This window comes from Tenrec ecaudatus, chromosome 12 (assembly GCF_050624435.1).
Source record: "Tenrec ecaudatus isolate mTenEca1 chromosome 12, mTenEca1.hap1, whole genome shotgun sequence".
In the NCBI taxonomy this organism is placed as follows: domain Eukaryota; kingdom Metazoa; phylum Chordata; class Mammalia; order Afrosoricida; family Tenrecidae; genus Tenrec; species Tenrec ecaudatus.
Window position 1 is genome coordinate 17,083,034 of NC_134541.1, and position 12,291 is coordinate 17,095,324.

General features: G+C 49.0%; 1 protein-coding gene across 1 annotated transcript; it reads right to left on the bottom strand.

The window, feature by feature from the left end:
- Positions 1–8,761: 8,761 nt before the first annotated feature.
- On the bottom strand, positions 8,762–10,451 carry PI3 (peptidase inhibitor 3). The gene is made up of 3 exons (XM_075528210.1): positions 10,311–10,451; positions 9,118–9,363; positions 8,762–8,909 (listed from the first exon to the last, which is right to left on the bottom strand). The coding sequence occupies exons 1-2, from the start codon at positions 10,399–10,401 to the stop codon at positions 9,119–9,121; spliced, it is 336 nt and encodes a 111-aa protein (XP_075384325.1). The 5' UTR covers positions 10,402–10,451; the 3' UTR covers positions 8,762–8,909; position 9,118.
- Between the last annotated feature and the right edge of the window lie 1,840 nt (positions 10,452–12,291).

Below are 12,291 nucleotides of genomic sequence, written 5' to 3' on the forward strand. Positions count from 1 at the left end.
CAACCCAAGTACTTGGAAAGACACCCAGGCTCTTATATTGGACAACAGTACTGGTAATAGGACAACGGACAAGCACTTAAAAGAGGCAACGTGATCTACAGTTTCAACGCAAGCCCTTTCAAAACCAATGGCCTTAAAAAAAAATAGAAGTGAGAAGTTAATCCCCAAATCCACATGGAATTGAGAGGGATCCTGGGGAGTCTAGATAAACTTGAAAAGGAAGGATGAAACTGGAACACTCACACGTTTCCTGATTTCAAAGACCCTACAAAGATCCAGTCATCAAACCAGGGTGGGCTGCCAGAGGAAAACACACAGACCGTAGGCACAGAAGCAGAACTGAGTCCGCTATCGAGCTGGTCCCTACTGGTCACAACTCCACGTGTGGCCAGCAGGGCGGCTCCAAAGGGTTCTCTAGAAGCAGGTGCTCAGGCCTCCCTGCTAGGGCGCCTCCAGTGGAGGGAGGTTCTGGCTCACCAACCTTTGGGTTAGCAGGTACATGCGTAACAATTCATGCCACCAGGACTTGCCTCCCTCTTCTCCCATTTCCAGATCCACACTTAACCCTACCCCCAGAGTCCCGTCGCTACACGCCGAATGAACATGATTATTAATACCTAAGGAGCATAATATAGGAGCCTCGGTGGTGGTGTCAGGTAAGTGTTGGACCACTAACCCAAGGATGATGGTTCAAACCCGTCCGGGAGAAAGATGAGGCTGTCTGCCGCCGTAATGATGGATAGCCTCCAAAACCCTAGATAAGGGTGCTGGGGGTTGGCATGGCAGTGGGTTTTAAAACTACATACACATACACCTACATCTAATGGGTATGTGTCCTACTGTAAAGTTTTCAAACGTGTGTAAGCTAGAAATCAAAGCAAATGCTCAGTCTTCCGGTCACAAACAAGCAAGCAGCAGCAAGAAACACCAATGAACGTGGCCCTCAGACTCCAAATAAGAGCTGAAATCTCTTAAGTCTCAGGATACCCGTGGGTCTTTGGGTAGAAATGTCACTAGAAGAAGCGATGGTTAGATCACAGAGGAACGACGGACAAAAATCTGCCGCTGGGAGGACAAAGGAGGACGTGACCGCACCGAGATCTTTCGGCCTCAGGGCCTGAAGCTAACCTTGGTTCTGACCCAACAGCTCCCTTCCTGAACATGAACGAGTCCAAGGAACGTAGCATCATCCTTCAAGAAACCCAGCTCTGACCTTCACATCTGAACATTTCGGACCTGAGGGAAGGGAGACTGTGTGAAAAGCCCCAGACCTCATCTTGTGTAAGTGTTCCCCATAATGAATCTTAGCTGCTTGGTCGGCCTGGAGGATCTATCTGCCTCTTTCCTTGCTCTGTGCCTACCTGTTGCCTTTAGAGGCCACAAGGCTGAGTCACCTGGGAGCTCCCCTACCCGCCGCTACCGCTGATGCTGCTCTGAGAGCGGCCTCCAAACTCAATTACTTTCTGTCCTTCCTCAGATTTCAAAGGGAATATTAATTAATAGCAACAGCAGACTAGAGCTTCTCAAGAGATCTCTGCCCAGACTTCGGAGCATTGGCATTGTGGAATAGATCATTATGTTGTGTGAGGCAGGGGAGATGGGAAGGGAGGGGTCTCTTAGCAGCAGCTTTGGCCTCTACCCACCAGATGCCAAGAGTACCGCCCTGTAAGTGGCGACACTCAAGAATGTCTGCGGACATTCCCCAATGTTCCCTGGGAGGCAAAATTGCCCGCTAAAGAACTGCTGATCTATCCTAATTCCACTAGGCTAGAACATCAGGTCCCCCGGGGTACAGAAAACACTCAAATACGGGAAATTTCCCGCGAGCGGAAGTCCTTTCCTGGGTCACATTTGCAGCCTAGTTTGAGAAGAACATCATTTCCTTCTCGATGATGACACAACTACATGTTTGATATGCACGTTGCAATTGCAACTTTCCAAGGAAACACATTGCAGCCTGGCTACTTTTCATTTTTAAATTGTTACTCTGTGTGTGAGTCTGGGTACTTCAGAGAAACAGATCTACTGAAGCGCATGTAGAAGAGAGAGTTTTATATAAAGGGTAAGTGCACATCAAGAAAACATCCCAACTCAGTGCTGCCCAAGCCCACATGTCCGACACCAATCCACTAAGTCCTCCTCCAGCTCACAAAACACACACTGTGACGCTGACCGCAGGGGAAAAGCCGAGTCAGTGAGCGTGTAAGCATCTCAGCGCTGGCAGGGTCTCCACACGGCTGCTCCAGCACCCAGGGCTGCATCGGGGCAGGTCCACGCTGCTTCTCCTCGGGGATGTCTCGCAGGAAGTGAGCCTTGCCAGCTGAATCAGGGAACTGGCTAATGCAGCTGCACCCTGGTCTGACCATCAGAGAGCAAGAGACCTGAGAACTCGAAAGGCGAGGCTCACTGAGCCATTTATCCCTCTGCCCTTCAATTAACCCCACATGTGTTTATCGGCCAGGTTGGCACAATAAAATAAAATAACTACCTCACTCTGTATATTAAAAGCCCTGGTGACCCAGTGGCTGAAACATCAGCTGGTAATCAAAAGGTTATTTTTGTTTAGTGGGACTACCAGTCACGTCCTTTGTGTTTATGATTCTCTAACTCCCTGGAAGATGCGTTTTTACCGAGGCTACCAGACTGAAGCCTGTCACGAATGGTTCACCCAGTCTGTGAACTTCCATCCGCTGATAGTAATCCCATCCACACAAGCTGCCTGGGGAAGTGCTAAAAAGCAAAACCCCAAACGATCAACGTTTGCTGGAAAACAACGAATCCAACAATGCCCCAGTGAAGGCCCAACGACTTTGAAGATGTCAATGTGATTAACTGAGGTGAACCGACTGTTGTTAGGGGCTGTCGAGTTGGTTCCAATCCAAGGGCAACCCCAGGTACAACAGAACAAATCACTACCAGCCCGGCACCACCCGCCCAGTTATTGACATGAGCCCGTCGGTGCAGCCAGTGTGTCCCTCCATCGCGTCGAAGGTCTGTCTCTGTGTCGCTGCCCTGCTGCTTTACCAAGCGTGATGTCCTTGTCCAGGACTGGTCTCAAATGATCCCCTGTCCAAAGTCCGTGAGATGAAGGCTCCCCATCCTTGCCTCTAAGCAGCATGCTGGTTCTTCTGCTTCCAAGACAGATGTGTTCTTCTGGAAGTCCACAGGGCTTTCGATTTTCTTCACCAGCACCTTCATGCCTGTGCATTGATTGTTCTTCAGCCTTCCTTATTCAATGTCCAACTTTCACATGCAGATGAGGAAGTTGACAATGCCACGGCTCGGATCAGGGGCACCTTAGTTCTCAAAGTGATGCCAAGAGCAGACTTGAACAATGCAAAAGCTCAGCTGACTTCTTGACTGCTGCTTCCATGAGCGTTATTTGTGGATCCAAGCAAATGAATTCCTTGAAAATTCCATTCTTTTCTCCATTTATCTGGATGCTATCCATTGGTCCAGGTGTGGGGATCTTGATTTTCTTTACATGGAGTTGCGATCCATGTGCAAGGCTGCAGTCCTTGATTTCATCAGCAGGTGCTTCAAGTCCTCCTTGATTTCAGCAAACAAGGCTGTGTAACCTGCATCCTACATGTTGTTCCTCCAATTCCAATCCCCCGTTTTTCTTCATGTAGGCCACCTTCTTGGATTCTTTGCTCGGCATACAGATTGAATGAGTACAGTGAAACAACTTGGTTTTAGCTGCTGAAACCCAGCTTCTTCATTGTCTCTTCCCACAGATGGAGTCAATTTGATTCCCAAGTATTCCATCGGGTCAGGTTCATGTATTCAATTGCTATTTGTGTTGCTGAAAAATATATTTGTGATAAAGAAGTCGCTGGTCTTACAAAATTCTATCATGGCAGCTCCAACTTCATTTCTATCACCGAGGCCTTGCTTTCCAGCTGCTTATCTTTCCTCTTTGTTTCCAACTTTTACATTCCAATAGCCAATAATTATCGGTGCATCTTTATTGCACCATTTAATTCCAGTCCATTTTAGCTCATTTACCCCTAAGAGATCAATCCTTATGTGTTCCATTTCATTTCTCAAGACTTCTGTTTTCCTAGATTCATACTTTGCACATCCCAAGTTCTACTTATTCATAAATGTTTGCAGCTATTGTTTCTCATTTTGAGCTGTGCCCCATCAGCAAATCAAAGTCCGGAGACTTCCTCCATCCAGGTCATGGTGGCAGACTCTATTGAGAAGGCAGCTCCTGGTGACTCATGTTTGGGTGCCTCTGAGCTGAGGGCCCCAGCTTCCGGCATGTTGCTGATAATGTGCTGCTTCTGTTCATTAGGTTTCGGTATCAGACAATGTTTTGCTGCTCCCCAGAAGATTCCAGTGGCTAATTCCTCAGAGGTAGATAGCCTATTCCTTCTTCTTAGCCTGGAAGCGCTGTGGAAACCTGTTCATTCTGGGTGACGCTGCTGGTATTTGAAGTGCCCCTGACATAGCTTCCAGAACCACACAAACCACCACAGTATGGAAAACGGACAGACAAGTGTTGCATATCTGTGATACTACTGTTCTCTGTATAATATCTCCTTCCCCTCACCCTTCCTTAGTGACGGCTGCCACCTGGCCTGAGCTACTCCACTGGTCGCTGTTACCACCTAACTAGTATTCCGGCTTCTAGTGTGCCCGCCCTGACCAAAGCTTCCTCCAAGCCTCTACCTACATCTCACCACCACCACCATACCCTCCCTGTATTAAACGGAACCATAATTCTGATAGCTTCTGGAGCAGGGTCCCAACTCCTTAGATTAACATACATGATCCATCTTTCCTGCTTTCTTCATTCCCTGCATCCCCAAGCCACATCCCATACCATTGGCAAATGTACTGCAAACCCCAAACATGGGGAGATGCCCTCTCACCCTCTGTTTCTAGATCTCTGCTGCTTTCTCTGCTTGGAATGTCTTTCCACTGCCCCCAGCTCCCATCCATCATCTGAGCAGTTCTGATTGATGCCTGAAATCCCAGCGGATCATAATACTAACTCATACGCACTGAGAAGCTACAGTGTACACACAGTACAGCAAACACTATGCCATCGTCTCATTCTATCCTTGAATAATAACATCTGCAATGAAGGGAAAATTGGGAGCTGAACCGGGGTTCCAGAAGAATAAGGATACAGCTGTACAAGAAACATCCCAGGTCCAGCCACAGCGTTCCCCTAGGCAGAGACAAAGGTGTATGAGGTGCTCCGTGAAAGAATAAGACCATTTAGAGGGAGTGTGTCCAGGGTGTTTTTGGAGACTGGTGACATATGGCAGTGGCTGGCCTCATGGTTACACATTGGGCTGTGAACTGCAAGATTGGAAGTTCGAATCCACCAGCCACTACATGGAAGAAAGATGGGACTGTCTACTCCCAGAAACAGTCAAGACACTCGCAGGGGACATTCCACCCTGTCCTCTAGGGCCATGCTGAGTCAGCCCAACCTGATGGCAGGGAGTTTGGTTTTGTGCTTTTAGAAAACAACAGCAATAAAGGAAATGACAAGAAAACCCACAAACAATATGAGTTCATCACATAAACTTATGTGGAACGCAGAAATCAGAGCATCATCACACACACACACACGCACACACACACACAGAGCCAAATGACAGAAAAAAATCCCTACCTATCAAGAATTGCACTGAATGCAAATGGGTCGAATTCACCAGTCAAGAGGCAAGAGTAGCGACACAGATAAAAAAACAGGATCCATTGATATGCTGCCTAAGGAGGCGCACTTTAGACAAACACAGCAGAATAGGGTTTTCCTGTAGTATTTGTCAGAGCGGTCTTAAACTTTATATATGGACATGCAAAGGGCTGAGTAGAGACAAACTAACTTTGAAGAAGAAAGAGGAGGCAGAGGGGAGGACAGAAAAAGAAGAGGCAAACAGCAGGAAGACAAGGGCACTGGAAAAGGCTCTCGGTTACGACCAGGAAGACGGAGCATAAAGCCAGGTAAGCGAGGCAGCCCGGTCTGAGGGCAAGGGGAGTCCAGAGACCAGTGGAATAGAAAGAGTTCAAAAATAGAATTACCTGCAGGCAACACCTGAGTTTGACAAAGGAGGCACTGTAGTGCCGTGTGGGAAAGGATATCGTTTCAATAAGTCCTGTGAGTCCACTAAATACCCGTATGGAAAAAGAAACAAACCTGAAGCCCTTTTTCATACCGTTCACAAAAAGTTTCCTGTGAAGTGGAAAGCCATGACATCTTTCATGCAACACGGGAAGAACAAGGACACACAGACAGACAGACAGATGGTAGCGGTCGAGGGAGAAAAATGATAAGGGGAGACAGCATCAACATGAATCTCGTGTTCTTCAAGACATGCTCAAGAGAATTCAAAAGGAAGCCACGGGGGGAGGGGAGAGAAGATATTTAGAATACACGTAGATTCAAAAGAGACCTCCTCCAGATATGTAAACGGTGACTGCCACCACCAAACAGCCCCCCAAAACAGAAAATCGCTCCCCAACCTGGGGATGTATTTTCAAAGTAATACCACAATTTCATTTCACACTCACTCTGAAGTCCATAACAAATAAACAATTTGTGTAAAAAACAAGCAAACAAACCCCAAACCAGTTTCTTATCCGTAAGGCAAAAACAAGTCAAGTACAAACATGTAAAGATAAATAAAGCCAACAAAGGTTTTATCAGTCAGAAGCAGATAATCCAAGAGAAAACACTAGCAAAATATTTGGACAGATGCGTCACAAAGGAGGAGGTCCAATTGGCCCATAGTGTGTGAAAAGGCACTCAACTTGGTTACTCACTGAGCCCAAAGCAACGCGCTGTCAGGTCCCTGGGACCCCGAGCAGCACCCCAGGACAGAGCAGGACCACCCACACGGTCTTCCCGCCTGTAAATCTTCAGCGAAGCACATGGCCCCGTCTTTCTCGCACGGAGTGGCTGGTGGGTTGGCAATGCCAACCCTTTTGTTTCGCAGGCAAAGGTTTGAATCCCGGTGCCATTCGCGTGCTTCGATTACTCATTAAGGAAATGCACATTAAAGCCATCATCCAGCCATCCAAAAATGGAAATGGAAATGACAGCTACAGCACACGTTTCAAAGACGTGAGGCAACTGCGATCCGTCTCGTGCCGGTGACCGTGCAGAACGCTTGCAACAACTTCGGAAAATTCTGGCAGTAGCCCTGAAGTGGAAAATCACACGCTCTGGGAACCAGCATCTTCAGAACTCTTGGCTTCCGGCGACAGAACCCATCAGAGCCTACCTTTGACCCCGATGTGAAATTTAGGGACCATACAAATAAACAGGATATAAGGATCACGGGCAGCTTCTAGAGGAAGCAAGAAGCAGCACCGTGCTCCTTGATCTTCCACCCCAAGCCTCTGCTCCCCGCTTCTACTCACAGGGGCTCAGCACAAAGACGAGCCAACTCGAACCTTGATAGAAGAGTTGGTGGTTTCATATCTCAGACTGTCAGAGCCAGACTAGACCTTCCAAAAAATAATGACCTTTAATGCTCTCTAATCACGCAGAAAATGGAACTACCTGGACAGGGCAAGCGGTTTGTTTGCACACACTCGACAAGCAGGGTGGCAAAACAGAGGCTAGAAATCCCGAGGTTTCTACTGTAGCCAAACGGGCTTTTCCTCTGGAGGCTGTGTGCATCTCCGGTGGCTTCTTTGTAGAAGGGCAACCGGGCAGGTTACCCAACATACATGCCCCCCTTCGCTTCCCTACCCAAGTCTGCTCTGCCCACAATAGCTATGGCCCAGAAAGGGTCATTGACCTACTTCCTCACCCTTACACATTAAGGACTTGGGGTGTCTTGCCCCTCATTCACATCTTAAAATAGACAGCTTAATCTCTGAATGCGACCTATGTGGAAGAAGCCCAGTCACAAACAGATGAAATTCTTCACAAGCAGGAGGTTTTCAGCATCTAGAACGTCTTTCTTTCTGCCGGTAGGCTTTAAAAAGCTCATGGGGACGGAAGGGAGAGGGACCCCATTCCCTTTGCATTCCATTTTTCTATGACCCTTTTCCAGTCCCCTCGTCTGTCTCCTTGGGAGTACGCCTGCTCCTCATTTATCAATTATCGTCACGAGCCAACATGTTGCACAGACAACACCAGGAAAAAGGCGGCTATCTGATGCACGGCGTGCCTGGCCCTGCCAGATGCCGAGGTGCAGGGCCAGTCATGGAGGGTGTGATGGCTCAGGTTACGTGTCACCTCGGCCGGACCTTGGCTCTCCGGGGTTATGTAACGATGTAGTACTCCTCCCTACTGTGATGTCCATTTTCACATAGCGACTGGCCTTTGGAACCAAACCAGGTCAGTCAGCGAGGAGTGGGTGTGCAAAGACCCCAGGGAAACCTGTACAAAAAGGACCTTGGGGCTCGGCCCAAGAGCCTGTTGATGACATCGGCGGGTGGGTAGGGTGAGGGGTGGGGGGTAATAATCACCAGGTGGACTGGAAGTGAAAGAGCCTGCTGGCCAGGTATGCCCAGTCCTTCTTATTTTTCCTGGTCCTAGGCCAAAGGAAAATCTCCAGGTTTCCATTCCACAGTGAAATATAGACTGCGGTCCTTGGCTGGACGACTGGGTCTCTCACACGAAGCTCTATGAATAAGCCCTTGTTCTTGTATATGATCTCCTTCCCCCACAGAGGACAGGTCTTGTGAGACCCTCCTCCCTCGCCATTAGGAAGAGGCAGTCTCAGGGCCTCACAAATGACAGGACCCAGAAACCAATGCAGTAGAAGAGGGTCTGTTTATTGGAAAGCGGATGAGAGAGGCAAGCCCAGGCTTGGGCATCTCGAATGAGAAGAAATATGGGCCATGTGGATGAGAGCAGGACCAAGGAGCTCCGGGATCAGATGGCTGCCTGCAGCCGCCGTCTTCACAGGTGCAGTCAGGACAGTGTCCACCTGGTCAGAGAGAAGAAATTCAGGATGTGACACAGTTGGTCAAAGGCACAGAGGAGGCAGGAGTTAGTGTCTCCCCCTTTCTTCGATGCATTATGGCCCATCAAGCCCCCCAAGCCTCTCTATTACCTTCCCATGTTCTTTTCCCCACTAGCTCATTACCCGCTGCTCAGCCCTCTCTCGTGCCCCCTTAGCTCCACTCCGTCCTCACCTCATTGGGGTACCAGACAGGACATCCCGCAAGCGCCCACACAGCACTTCTTGTTCCCCGGACACTCAGCATCACTCAGGCAGCGGTTCGGAGGATTTAACATGGCGCAGCGGATACGGATGTCAGGGCAGGAGCCAGCCTTAGGGTTGCCGGAACTTCCTCCTTTGACTGGATCTTGACCTTTAATTGGATCTGGTCTTTTAACCGGATCTTGTCCTTTGACAGGGACTTCGTCGTTGACCCGAACTGTCAAAAGAAGGAATGTCTTTAAACCCAACACCCCTATTTCAGGTACCATCCTTTCTCCTGCCTTCAGCCCCTCATCTCTGCAGTGTCCCCAAGCCATGGTCTGAGATGGAGTCTAACTCTTGGACGGCTGTTCCAATTCTGGTCTATAGAATCAGGGTTCCCTCAAGTTTTCCTTTCAGCCCTCCCACCCCTCCGAGTCCTGGGGAGCTGGAGTGACTGCCACTGCCATTTCTGGGGAAACTAAATGGAGGGGAAAGAGTGCTGGACAGAGTGCCAGGAGGTTGGGCCCCATGCTGGCCCTGGGAATGGCCTTGATCAATCCTCACTTATCTCTAGGTCTGGCTCCTGAGATGGCACAGTTTGTGCTTGGCAGCGAACCAAAAGGCTGGCGATTTGAATCTAGCAGCACCACAGAAGGGAATCTACTGGTCAGGTCACCGACGTGGAAAACCCTGCAGAGGGCCGTTCTACTTGGATACAACACGTGACATCGCCATCGGGCAGAACTGACCTCAGGGAAATCGGAGGGAGGGGCGCCAAGCCTGTTTCCTTCTTAGGGAAACAGAGGTCTTCAAATGACATGATTTCTCAGACCCTGTTGACTTTTAGGACTGACCGCTCAAGCACTCTCACAGGGCAGCTGAGGCAGCAGAGTCCACACTCAGCATCCAGAGTCCTGGGGCTCCTCACTCTGTTGCCCATTCCACCTGGGTACCAATACCTGGGGCCAAAGCCACATCGCACACCTTCCTTCCCCAGATGCTGGGGTGGCAAGTAGAGCAAGCTCAGGGGGTAACTTCTTGCTCTCTCTGGTATCATGAAAGTGGCCACAGATCATGGGGCTTCAGCCCTGACTAGTGGCCCAGAAGGACTCTGACAAGACCCAGGGGCTGCCTCTGAGCGTCTCCTCAATCCAGCTCCACCCATGCCACCTATCTACTTACCTCCAACAGATGCGTCGACGGCCAGGGAGCCCAGGACAAGGACTCCTGCCAGAGTCCCAAGGACAATGAGCACAAGACTGTGGGGCCTCATGTTGTCAGGAAGGCGCTTGGCCAAGAGCTGGAGCTGAAACCGGCTTTATATTGCCCCAGCCGGATCGGTCGCTCGGGGTGGGTCTGTCGTTTTACAAGAGGCCGGGGCGGTATTCCCTAAGCTCTACCAGGAAGTTGCCACCCTCACCCTGGGAGGGACATTGGGGTTTTCCCCAGAGATTGTTCAGAGAGAGAAACAGCAGCCTCGGACGGTTCCCAGGGCAGCCCCACGTTCCCACAGTCACAGTGCTGGCCTGCCAGGAGAGCTCGTCATGATGACCACATCGTTCATATTTTGAAGGAACAGGAGACTCCAAGAAGAGAAAGGTATCATTCAACGTCATTCAGCAAGTCAGAGGCAGGCGGGTCCAGTCTTCAGATTTCAAAACCAGGTTGTTTGAAATCTGGTTTCAAAACCCTTACATCCTGTTCCTGCCAACCCCACCCAGACCTATCCTCTCGTTTCACCCCTCCCAGCATCGTGCTGGGCTTATTCTTCATTCTCCCCTGAGAAAGAAACCACAAGGGAAATTAGCCGTGAAAGTCTAATGACAGGCAGACATCTCTAGCTCATCTGGTCAGTCTTCCTTCCTCCTTCTTAGAACAATACCCCTTTCTTTTTAGAGAATTGCTTCTTTATACTGCCCACTTCTAAGACGAGTGGGAACTGTCCATCTTGAAACCCTGAGCCCAGCCTCAAGGAGCATGTGTGCTTGTGCATGTGTGTGTGTGTAACTGAGAAACTTCAGCCTACTGAAGTTCTCTGAGTGGGCACTCAGCGAAAGAGGAGAGTCTTTCCTTTTGGTCAAGTTGGCAAGTCTGGAGACTCCAGCAGCCATCTTTCAACCTGGGCTGGGCCAACTGACAAAGAAAAAGACGCATCGCACACTAAGAGAAGCAGATAGGCGATGGCAGATGACCTCTGAAGGCACAGTCTCCATTCGCCACCACCCAGAGAGTGCCTCTTCTCAAGAGCTTTCACCAGTTGGGCTAAAGCCCTGACACCTAGTCCATTTTGATTTGTGCTCTGTAGAAGTGTTCCCAAGGGTTTCCACGACCGTGACTCTTTCCTTGACCAAAAGCCTCACCTCGCTCCCCTGGTGCAGCCGGCGGGTTCAAACACGGCCTTTGCAGTTAGCAGCTCAACATGAACCCATGGTTGGGTTATAAACCGATCCATTGACCTTCTGCTTAAAGTAATCTGAGTCATTCATCTGTCATAGCTACCCCCAAAATCCGAGCAATAGAGATTAAGATGCAGAAGCTGGGTATTGCTAGAAACAGAATCTGAAGTCTGAAAGTGACTGGATGAAGGTGAGGGTGGAGGCAGAGGAGAAAGCAGATTAATTATTAAATGGAAACCAGTTGGTTAAATTCCCACCCTTTGTCTCTTTGGACTCAGATCACATGCCCAAGGTTAAGACGTTGAAGAAATGCCAGGAGGTTGGAGTCTGTTAGCTACCTTTAAGAAAAAGTTCACTGCAAACTAAAACATCCCAACAAGAGAGTGGGCAGAGCATTCCACACAGTTTAAAAGAATTGCATGAGCAGTCATTTTACTCTCCATCCAGGTAAACAAGAATATTTCCTGTACCAACACCCTACGGCGCCCTTTCCCACAGTACTCCCCACCTCCTCCACAGAGGCAATCACCTCTTGGATTTTCAATTAATCAATCCTGTCCTCATTTATAATTAAACTACGTCTATTTGGATTCTAGGTTAGGTTTACTTAATTGGGTATCTATTTAAAATATCTGTACACAGAATCATATAACAGCATTGTTCGTATGTCTTTCTTATGTTGTTTAATGTCTTCCTGTTGAGATGTCTGTTTTGAAGCCTATATCTTTTGTTCATCTACTCTAATCGCTGGACAGTACTTTGTGACA

Coding starts and splice junctions, on each gene's coding strand:
- PI3 (XM_075528210.1), bottom strand. CDS start 10,401: ATGAGGCCCCACAGTCTTGTGCTCATTGTCCTTGGGACTCTGGCAGGA. Junction 9,364..10,310: donor CGTCGACGCATCTGTTGGAG/GTAAGTAGATAG, acceptor TTCTTTTGACAG/TTCGGGTCAACGACGAAGTC.